Consider the following 11,936-nt stretch of genomic DNA (forward strand, 5'->3'; position numbering starts at 1 on the left):
AAGATATTAAATTCCAATACATAAACTTAACTACTGAAATTCTCGGGAAGTATTTAGACTTGAGGCTGCAACAGGACATACGATTCCCACTCATGTTCCTCCTGCACTGAACTGTTCACTGAATATGAAATTTCAAAGGTCTATGGATACACTGTTAGCTAATTTATGGAATATAAAATAAATATGAATTTGTGGGTAATACAATTCAATGTTTTATATTCTAAATTCTTTGATTTATGGTTTTTTTTTCTTTCCAACAGAAATCAGTGGAGAAATGAATGATATTTCCAACAAGCACTGGTTTGCCAACATGATAGTATGGTTCAATAAAAATGCTTTCTCTCCCTCATAACAACCTTAGACAGCTATTTAAATAAAACAATGATTTTATTTTAAATACAACAGAACTCAACTCTCAGTACCAATAAATCAGGAACTAAAACTCATGTTAAAAACAAAGAATTTTAAAGAACTAGTTGATTAACAGAAAAGTTAATGTCTTACCAAATGAATATGTATTGTCATGTTAACATAACTAGTTTCCTAGTAGTATTTTTTCTGGCTAATAAAATTCTTATCTATCCTAATTTAGTAATATTTTACAATGAACTGGTAGAGAATGACTCAGGTATTCAATTTCATGTACAGATAATTGGGCTTGGTTTCCAGCTGGACTGGTCATAGCCTTTCTGTTTCTCCTATGCAAATAAAAGTTGTATGGCATCTTCCAGCCCTTGCTTTGAACTGGCGAGGGCTGAAACAGGCACCTCTCTTCTACTGTTCAGATTGATGTTAAGACTACGGAAATGTGCATGTGATCACATCTTTTCCAGAGTTCGTGGCTGTCTACGTCAATGAATGGGCCAAGATATCCAATAAACATCCTAAAACAGAAGCAAATCAGTAGAGGGGCACTCCCTACCATAGGGATCATTATATTATGAGTCCATAAAGTGAATCTTGTACTTATTGTTGAGGCAGCAGTATTTACAGCAGTGTCTAGCATACACTAGACATTCTTTAACTATTGGTGTCCAAAAAGCAAATTTTGAACTCTTATGTTCACCATCCATCTATCCATTTCCCAATGCTTGACAACATAATTCATTATATCATGTGTTTGCATCTCTTATTCCAGACAACTCTTTGGAAATAAATTTAACCAATCACCTAAATGTTAATTAATAAACATTTATTAAGCACCAACTCTATACCTAGTTTTAGATAGGTTCTGGGAGCTTAAAAAAGATTGTTTCTCCTTCAAATCACAGTTTAATCTAGGGACTTTAAGAAGCAGATCTCAAATTCAACGTGGAAGATTTACCTAAATCCCTGAAACTAAATTCACAAGGAACTATAATCAAATGTATGATAATAAAACTCATCATCATCCTTCCTCATCATATCCAAATAGCTCTTTACTATTTATAAAGCTTTTATAAACATAATTTCGTGTTCACTAAAATACTATGCGAGGAGAAATTATTATTATGTTCATTCTTATGAGTAAACTTCAGATCAAGGAACTTAAATAACTTGGCCCACAGTAACAGATACAGTAAGAAACAAAGATCTTAAGTTCAGGTTTTCCCATTCCAAATTCCCATGCTTCTCGCACTGCACTTTGGCATTTAAGATAAACATTCATCAATGACATTCATATCAATATAGTTTCTTCTAAACCTAGTGCATATTTTCCATTGTTTGTCATAGCTTATTTTTGAGACTGATGATATATGTAAAATGATATGTATCACCAGTACTGTCTAGGTACGAAAATCATTCCAGAATCTCACAGACACTATTCCTCTTTATAGAGCCTCAGACACATAGCTCTTCCATCTTTCAGAGCCTTCTTTGAAATATGAATCTGGGGGATACTTTGGGTTGCACCGGCCTTAACTGCTACCAGTACACAAATGTCCCTTTACTCGAAATATTCTGTGTGTCAACTCCTTTGCATTACTGCTAGCTGCCTCCAAGCTTGCCAGAATCAAGAACTTGGATAAAATCTAGCTGGCGGAAATTCAATCCAGGCAAGACAAAAGTGATGCTGATAGGCAGAAGTATTTAGAGTAAATAAGGAGAAGTGCTGTTTTGCTGGCAATCGGGACAGCATACCCACCAAACATAAACAGCTTTGTGGTGTTACTGGACTCTGTTGCTTCTGGACTTCCTAACAGCTACTGTGGCTGGAAATGCCATCTTCCATCTCCAGCTGGCTTGAAGGCTGCATACTGTCTTCCAAATTAAGATTCTGCCACAGTGATGTACACATTTGTCATATCCAGCTGGACTACTATAATGCGTTCTAGCTGGTTCTCAATACACAAAACTACATAAACGCTACAGACAACAGTGTAAAGTAATCTACTTGTTGGGAAAACCAGCCATCAAAATCAGGTGCATGCCCAGGTCTTTGGACAAGCCTATGGCTGTCAAATCTACAAAGGAGAATTAACTTTAGTCACTAAAGACTAAGTCACATCATAGGTTGATATGAGTTCAAGGCCCAAAACTTTGTAATTTAAACCCAATAATGAATAAACAAATAAATTAAACAGGTTTCTTTGGGTGATCACTGAACACAAAACTAGATCTAGAATCATTTGTAGTGAGGATACCAACGATTCGAAAGAAAGAAAATGTCAAAATCTTTGCATGTTAGCCAAAGCCTTTGACTTTTAGTCATGGGTTTATTTGCCTACATGCCTTTCATGCTAAGATATTAGGCTTACAAACTGGAATAAGTCAGATTCAAATAAGTCACCATTTTTATACTTCACAGTATGTCCCCAATCATTGAAAAACAATAGCAATAAAACATTACATTAAGTGCAAAGTTACCTGTAAAATTCACCCTGTCAAAATGCCACCTAAAAAATCCACTACTTGATCACTAATAAGAAAATCTGCAACTAGTAGACATACCTTCCAATGAATTATCTCCAACTTTTGACTTGCAGAGAATGTTGAAAAACTTGAGAGAAAATAACATGTTATATGTAATTTCCCTATTTAGACCAAGATTAAATGGCATAATGTATAATATAGGTTGGCGATTGGCAATTTTTTTCTCTAAAGGCCAGATAATAAATATTTTAGGTTTTGTGGGCAGTGTAGTATCTGTCCAACTACTCTTGAAGTACAAAAGCAGTCCTAATATGTAAATGAATGAGCATGGCTGTGTTCCAATAAAACTTTATGAACACTGAAACTTTTTTAATCTAAAAACTCTCTTTAGCTTTTGAGCCTGCAATAACCAGCAGCAGGCTGGATTTAGTCCATGGGTCATTGTTTGCTGGTCCCTGTTCTATGGAAGTGTATTAAGTAAGACATAAAATTGCACACCATTAGACCTAACTCCATATCTCTGCCACTGTCTTCCTAGGAGGCCCTGGGGAAGTTATTCAACCTGCCTCAGTTTTCTCATCTGTAAAATGGAGTTAATGACATTAACCACCTCAATGGAGTATTTCCAGCATGAATTGTTGATACATTTTGCAAATGATACTAAGTGCACATTGTGAGTGTTCAATAAATGTTATCTATTGGCATATATTTATTATCTAGAATTAACTCCTCTTTAGTTTACTTCAGTTTGCCACTCCTCTTTTGTCATGATGGTCAGATATATCCAAATGAATATACCTGAAATTTTTATACATAAAAATGTCATTTATATACAAAGCAGCTCAAATTGTTATTATTCAATGCATAAAATAGTAAAAATATCAACGTTTTTGTTTTTTGTGGATTTGACACATTTTGGAAAAAAACACGAAATCAATTAACGCGGTGAAAGGATTAGAAAAATAGATTTTTTTGTGTTTAAATTTTCAAAATTATGTTTTAGATGACTAGATATTATATTATCTTCTCAAAGAAGGAGGGAACCAGATTTACTCAAAGACATCAAAGAACGTTTGGAATGGGGCAAATGAGCGACCAGGCCCTAGGTGCAAAAATCTAACTAAAAGCCAAGTTCCATCTGAACTGACACCTACCCGATTTCGGTCTTCAACTGTCAACAGGTCCACCGCCACACATTTATCCAAGACATCTCTAACTAGAAGCTTGTCCACCAGGGTGGGCTGTAAAAGGTTCAGCAGTTGGAGACACTCATCATGCGTGTTCTCAAAGGATGGAGAGGGCAAGTCTGTGAGCTCAGGATTCATGTAGCGGGCGGCTAAAGGGCTTCCCGTTCGCTGGAGGGCCTCCACAAATACCCTCGTCCAGCCCAGGGGCCAGACCCCCTTCTCCAAGGTGCTGAGGAGCAAGTCAGCTCCGTGGATTTCCCCGTGGGTGAAGGCTGTTCTCTCAATCTTCTCCTTCTCATCTGCAGGCAGAAAGTCCAGGTAGTCCAGCACAGGCCCCACCTGGATGTACATTTTCACTCTGGCCCGAAAGCATGAGATGAGATATCGGAAACTCTTGTCTGAGGAATGCCCGTTCGACATCTTTCCTTCTCAGAAAAGGGAGAGGTTCTCCCAAGTAGATGGTCAGGTTGCTGTTCTCTGCTGACCAGGTGCGATGCATATACCCCTGTCTGCTGCCTTGGGGGTAGTAGGGTCTGCGGGGATGTACCTGACAGCAACGGGGTTGCCTTCAGGACCCCCAGGCCGGCTCACTCAGCCGTGCGATCGCCCCTGGCAGGTGGGCAGGTGGGCAGGGCGCTCCGGACAAGGGACTCCGAGGCAGGCAGTCGCCTGCGGACGGCGCGGCCAGGCGACTCTCTGCAGTGCTCTCCGGGGCTGGCACCAAGGAGCCGCCGCTGCGCACTCCGGTGGGAACTTTGAGTCCAGTTTTCCCCCAGTCAGTTTTTATAGTTTTCCTGACTGTTTTCTGTTTCGATTCTCCTCTTCAGGACTTTCCAAACGTAAGCCGCCGGGCGGGGGCGTGGCTCTTTCCGCGAGGAGGAGCCAGCCACCCTGTGCTCGGTGCTGGCAAGTGGGAAATAGAAACGGAAAGCGAAATCTCTCCCCCGCCAAATAAGACACCGATGCTCCAGCAATGCGCCTCCTGCGGGCATGTTGTCCTCCTTGCAGAGTTCTGCCTCAAAAATCAGACTTCTTTTGCGCAGCTGTTTTGCATCAACTCTTGTCAGCTAAAATGGGGACAGTGTGAAAACAAGTAATTCAGGACTTCCCCGCAGGGAGGTGAAGAGAAACAGATGCCACCACCCCTTGGCTGGTGAATGCAGGCAGGTCCTGGCACCGCCAGGGTGTAAGATTGCAAGGGACAGGTGCAGAGATGAAACTAAAGAGACATTTCTATAGAGGTGTAACTACACAACCCCAGGATGAAGTGACCTCTTGTGGGGACAGAGTCCCAGAATGCAGTTTCCAGGCTCTCAGCCTCACGTGGAAAGGCGCTGTCTTGGGTAGTAGATGGCCATCAGCTGTAACCAGTTAGCCATTGGCCACTGATATAACCGCCATAGCTGAGGAAGCAAGCACTGATTGCAGTTAGCAAGGGGTTGGTTGGTTGTTAGAGAAGCGGATGGAAGATTGAGGCTCTTGCTTCCAGTGTCTCCAACTCAGCCGCCAGCAAGAATATGGTAGTATGACTCTCCTATCTGTGGCTCCATTGGTGTTCCTTTTTGGCCTCACCATATCCTGCGTTCTTATGCGGGGAGCGGAACCAGAGATGCTGCATGACATCTCTGCACCCTTTCTAGGTGCAAACCTGACCTCCTGTGGGTCCCCAAGAAATAAAGCTTTCCTTGGGGAATATCTGGGTGGTTATGAAAAAGAGTCATGATAAACAGTGAACTTTTATGCCTCCTATGTAGATTGTAGTATTGATTTGGCTTTGACCAGAGCCTGGTGACAGATGCAGAGGGACTTGAACCACCAACTCGGTTTAGGAGGAAGCCAACATGGAAGGTTTCCTATCTCCCAGCATGTTAATTTCCCGTATTTTTTAATATACAACTTTCCTTTAATAAAACAAAACAAAATCCCCAACAACTTATTTTTGACATAGCTGCCATTCTTTTCTTGGATTCAATACAGCGAGTTTTGGCTGAAGCAGCTAGGAACTTAATTAGCAACTAATGTACCAACTTGTAGTAAACATCAACATTTGTCTATGTCATGAAGGAAAAAAAGACACCCACACTGCAAAATGGCAGCTTCATTTTAGTACAGAAGCCACATAAACATGAGTCCTTCATGTTGCTGCTCAGGCATTCTGCAGCGCTGGGTGACTATGCATGGTAGTATATATGCTTCATAAGGAGAACCTCATGGTCCAGAATTATGCTGAGGATGGAGGGGTCATTTAGGCTATCAAAAAGATATGTTTAAGAAAAGTAATTTGTTAGCAACACACATGCAATGATTTTTGGAGAGGCCAGGAAATCTGGCCGTGCTTTGGATGGTATAAAAGAAATACAGTCAGTCTTTGTGTTTACCAGAAGTATACAAAATATCCAAGTGAGCACTTGATAGCAAGTTTATTCTCTATATGATATAGCTAAGCCTTTCTCTTCCTTAAAGGACTGTAAATTTCTTGAAGGAAGAAAATATTTACACAGTAACCACTACAGTACAAACAGTAGACTCTTGATGATTTCCCACTTGAATGGTAGTTTTAGTTGCCTTGCATCTAGCAGCTGGCTTAACCTAAAATGCAAAGTGAAATCTGCTGAAATGAGTTAAAACCTTGGCCTTACAGGTGGGCCTGATTTATACTGTTCTTTTCTGTTTCTTCATAAAGCATTAATATATCTTTACTTAATTTTGGGATTTGACCTTGTACCTAGGGAGAATATAGTCACGTTAGATATTACTACAGAAGTAGTCAAATTATTGATTTTAGTTATTGATTCTACAAAAATATGTTTTGGGGCTATTACAAGAAAGTCCCCTTCCTTCCCCATGTGCCCGCAGGCATCATTCAGTATGTTAAACCAAAGACTAACAAACAAACAAACAAAAGACATTCTGTACCCATCTTTTTGTCCTTCACTTTCAAACACTGGGGGATAAGAAGGGATTGCTGATTAAATATGGGAAAGTAATGTCATCTTCTTAACACCACGAAATTGCTGCCCTGATGAGAGTATCAAAAGTAGAAGATTACATATTTGTATTCAGATCATTTATTCATTCAGTCATTTAAAAATATTTATTAACTGGACTGTGTAGATGCCTGACCAATATGCTATACATCTGAAGCTGAAGTAGAATACATAATATTGACTGTCAACTATAATTAAAAAAAAAAAAAAAAAAAAAAAAAAAAAAAAAATATATATATATATATATATATATATATATATATATAGCCAAAAAAAGTATACACAGTTTAGAAAAGGAAAAAAACTGTACTAAAATTGTAATATTCAACATATACCGATAACAAAAGATGGATACAAGTCATGTATATACACTTTTTTACACCTTTTTTTTGGCACCACTGGTATATGTATATATAGCCACCGGATGTGGAGTACAGCACAGGGAAGATAGTCAATGGTACTGTAACAGCTATATAGGATGTTAGAGGGGTAGTAGGCAGGGGTGGTGGTTATCACTTTATGAGGGATGTAAATGTCTAACTGTTACCTTGCTTGGTACACCTGGAACTAATAAAAATATTTACTAAATAACTACTATGTCACCAGCACTGCTCTAGGTACAGTTAGTAAACTAGAACAAAGTTTCTACTTTTATGCAGCTCACATTCTAATGTGAATGGGGAGACAGATAATAAATAATAATTAGAAAAATACAGTTACCAGGTGAAGATAAATACTATGAGAATAATGGTAAGATCTATTCCTAAGTATTTTATTATTTTTGATGCTATTGTAAAAGGGATCATTTTCTTTATTTTACTTTCAGGTAATTGGCTGTTAGTGTATAGAAACACTACTGATTTTTGTATGTTGATTTTGTATCCTGAAACTTTATTGTTGGTTAGATCTAACATTTGTGTGTGTGTGTGTGTGTGTGTGTGTGTGGAGTCTTTATGATTTTCTACATATAAAATCATGTCATCTGCAAATAGAGACCGCTTTACTTCTCCCTTACTAATGCTGATTCCTTTCTCTCTCTCTCTCTCTCTCTCTCTCTCTCTCTCTCTCTCTCTCTCTCTCTCTCTCTCTCCTCTCTCACCTCTCTCACCTCTCTCCTTTCTCTTGCCTCACTGCTCTGGCGAGGAGTTTAGAACTATGTTAAATAGGAATTGTGAGATCCAGATAATAATGCACATTATACTTTTACTGGTTGACTTTCCAAATAGATGCCCTTTCCTAACCCTCACAATTACCATCACATAATATCCATCAACCACAATTCATATTTACTCTCATGTGGAAATCACGGCTGGATGAGGTTCAGTGATGAGGACTAAGCATAGGTGGGAATAAATGAGGGAAAACAGAAACAAACCTCTTTTTAGGAATCTGCCATATTCTTGATATGACCACTTCTGGAGAAAGGAGGTGGAGGAAACAAAAGCCAAGCCACCATCTCTTAAAATGTATCCTTTTTTCTTTGTCTATATTTTCCCTTGTAATTTAGTTTATTTTCTGCTTTTTGTTTGAATAGACATTTTCCTCTGTTAAGTTTCTCCTAATAGCTTTCATTTTCATCCTTCTCATTGTTTTCTAAACATAACTTTCTGTTTCCTTTCTCCTTTGAGTTAGGAAATCTTGCTGCCCTTTGCCTTCTTTCTAGACCTGCCTAGTCTTTTTAAACCAAAAGAAATATTTCAGTCTCTATCAGTTTCAAAAGCCACCGTTTAGCATTTTCTTCTTTAACTAGTAAGACAGGGATATATTAGATAACAGATTCCCACTGTTATCCAACTTGTCATCTGAGTTTTCTACAATTAAGAAGTAGTAATAATCATAGCTGCCACTGCTTTGTTAAACCAGAACTACAATTTAATGGCCACACATTGCAGTAATGCCTTTTCCAAAGAAAATGACAATAAACTTAGTTTAGTGAGGAAATCATTCTAGAATTATTGTTGTTTCTTAATTTCTTTTCTAATTGTGTCAATAAAGAGCCTACTTTGTGTAATTGAAAGTTAGATGCCCCCTAACCTAGCAGTTAGAGCTGTGGTTAAGCACAGAGACTCTGAGCTCAGGATGGCGGATTCACATGTCAGCACTGCCTATCAATTCTGTGTGATCCTGGGGAAACCATGTCAGATTTCTCAGGTGTAAAATGAGAATGATAGCAGTATCACGTCATAAGGTTGTTTGAAGGATGGACAGTAAAACACTTAGCACCAGGCCTGGCGTATTATATTTGCCCTATAAGTATCTACCAGCATTCTTAGCAAACAATGAATAAGAGATGGTGCTAGCTCTCAAAGAATGCACACTTTAGAGAGGAAATAAGTTAGTTGTATACATAAACACTATATAGTAACCAGCCATGTAACTGAGGTTTTACACAGGATCTCCTTTTGCAAGAAACAGACGTCAATATGCTGATTTAGCAGAAAAGTTTATTAAAAGGATACTGTTATAGCTTTATATCTCAAAAACATAAGTAGGTACAAAATAGAAAAGGAAATTCTGGCTAAGTTTACTAGATCATGATACTCATTTCTTAATTACTTCCACCAATTCAGTTATAAATTTCTGGTTTTACATATGACCATTGAAAAGCATTTTCTACATAAACAATTTTGGCAAAAAGAAAATAAAAAATCTGGTGTCAGTGGAAAATTTTCCAAATATCCATTTTTCAAAATGCTTCCACCATAGCTTAAGTCCTTTCTAAAACAGTTACATGCACATGCTTTTGTTAAAACAGTACCTTTGCCTCAGAAGCATTGACTGGCTGTGCTTCTTTTATTTTATTTTAAAATGAATGCTTAAGAGCAACCAAGGTCAAATGCAATTAGAGTGTGATTGTCTTTTTGTTGAAATCGTGGTTGAAATTAAACTGAGTGACACTTTAGAGTTAGCTGTCTCAGCCTATGTCCATTCTGACTGAGTGGTAACTGTTCTAATTGCTTAACACCAACCCCATACAATTAGTTAAATATTTTTATTTCACCTCTGCTCATGTTATAACTGACAAAGTTTTAAAGTAGGAGTGCTGTAGAAAGAGTGATTGAAATCAAATATTGAGATAAATTGAACTAAATGTTTGAATTGCCAAAAAATAATAAAGCATTGTCTATTACAAAATATTTTTATTATTAATTCACTAGATTATATAAATTACATTTTAAAATCTTTTTTAGTCTTCATCTGGTGTCTTTTTAATTTTTATTGTATTATATGATGTTACAATAGTTGTACATGTAAATATTTTCTAAATAAATAGGTATATAGTTATTGAGGTTCATGTTCAAATATTTTTACTTCTAGGAATCAAGAACAAAGTACTGGAAGCCCACAGCTCTAGAGAGCCTTCCAAAGGCTAGAGATTGTGATGACTTTGAAGAGCAAGACTAATAAGAATGGAAGAGAAAGACGTGTACGTAAAAGGAGAGAAAACTCTAGAAAGAGAAGGCCAATTCAGCATTTAGATCTCAGAAGCCCTAGAACATGTCAAGTTACAGGTATTACGTATTATTGCTTTATGACAAATGTCAGTATACTAAGTTAACACTTGGAACCTGAATATATTTCCTGTCCTATTGTCAGACACGTTGTCCAGAAGATTTTTTTTCTTAAATCAAATATTTGAATAAAACTTATTTTTTATTTTAAAAATAGTTTATGTTCACTGTAGAAATTTCAGAGAGGAAATCATTTAATATTGAAGAAGATTTATGAGTTACTTATAATCCCATCACCCAGATAGGCAGTTTTAATATTTTAAGTATATTTCCTATCAATATTTTACTGTGTGAATATATGTGTATATCCATGTTTGTGCATGCATACACACATTCAATATTTGTTCAACATAGAGTGAACTGAGATGGTCTCAACTCTGAGCAGGAGATCTTCAAGGAAGAGTTCTCCGTAGGGGGATCATGTAAACAAGTCAAGCCAAGAAAGAACCTGTGAGAGACTCCTCATGGCAGGGATGGCCAGGGTATTTGGGTAGTAATGCCTAATATTGAATAGCAAGTTTATTACTGTTGTTGCACTTGCTATACTGACCTTTCTTAGTTACAGATCTTTCATAAAAGTCTGCCAGTATAACAGCCTTGTGTTGTCATGCTTTGGCTAATAAAAGAGAGGCAGTGGTCCCATGTGGAGAAGCAGAACCGCTCAGAAAGAAAGTGTATCTGTAGAAAGGGAAACTGGGGGCATGGATTGAGAACTGGGGAGACAATGAGAGCATAAGCCCTCTGAGAATCCTCAAACATCTTAGGAACCGTGTCAAGCTTACCATGCTCTGTGGGATGGAAAGGGCCCTCACAGTAGGCCTGCTTTCAGCTGCAAGGCAAAGAATGTCTGGCTAAATGTGGCCCAGCCAGAGGGACTGATTTTTCTCACTTACCATGGAGAGCCAGTGATTCATTGAGGTCAGAATTCTGGAACGTGTCCTGTAATTTTCTTGGTTTTTCTCCCATGGTTGCAAAATGGCTACCACAGCTCCAAACATCATTTCTTCCTCCAACGTCAGTTAAAAGTTGATTGTCGGGGGCGAGAGCTTAGCTTTTCTCCCATTTACCTCTTCTCAGCAGTGAGGGGGGGAAATGTTGCAGGAGTCCTCTAGCAGAATTTCTCATATATTTTATTGTCTCGAAATGGGTTGTGCCCACCTCCCCTAAAGTAAAGTGCTATCTTCTCAAAACAATTTAAAAATCTCATTTCTAATAGTTAGGCATTGTCACAGGAGCTCAAGCCATTTTATTTCGATATTAAAATATAAAGGTGACTGAGGCAAGGCTAGAAAACTTGTTTTCCAGTTGTTTTTCTATCTGAGCACACTCATTGCCCTGAAGAGCATCCCCAATGGGATGTACCAAAGCAGCCATTCGGTTCCTTGCTGTGGCAGCAA

General features: G+C 38.1%; 1 protein-coding gene across 1 annotated transcript in view; it reads right to left on the reverse strand.

Moving 5' to 3' along the window:
* IFIH1 (interferon induced with helicase C domain 1) overlaps positions 1 to 4,886 on the reverse strand; it is a 51,733-nt gene extending 46,847 nt beyond the window's left edge. The window contains exon 1 of the mRNA XM_019727302.3: positions 4,008 to 4,886. Coding sequence (XP_019582861.2) covers positions 4,008 to 4,460 — 453 coding nt within the window. The 5' untranslated portion in view covers positions 4,461 to 4,886. The remainder of the gene's footprint in view (positions 1 to 4,007) is intronic.
* Between the last annotated feature and the right edge of the window lie 7,050 nt (positions 4,887 to 11,936).

The sequence above is a fragment of the Rhinolophus sinicus genome, chromosome 17 (genome assembly GCF_057876585.1).
Source record: "Rhinolophus sinicus isolate RSI-liver-muscle chromosome 17, RSI-T2T, whole genome shotgun sequence".
NCBI lineage: Eukaryota > Metazoa > Chordata > Mammalia > Chiroptera > Rhinolophidae > Rhinolophus > Rhinolophus sinicus.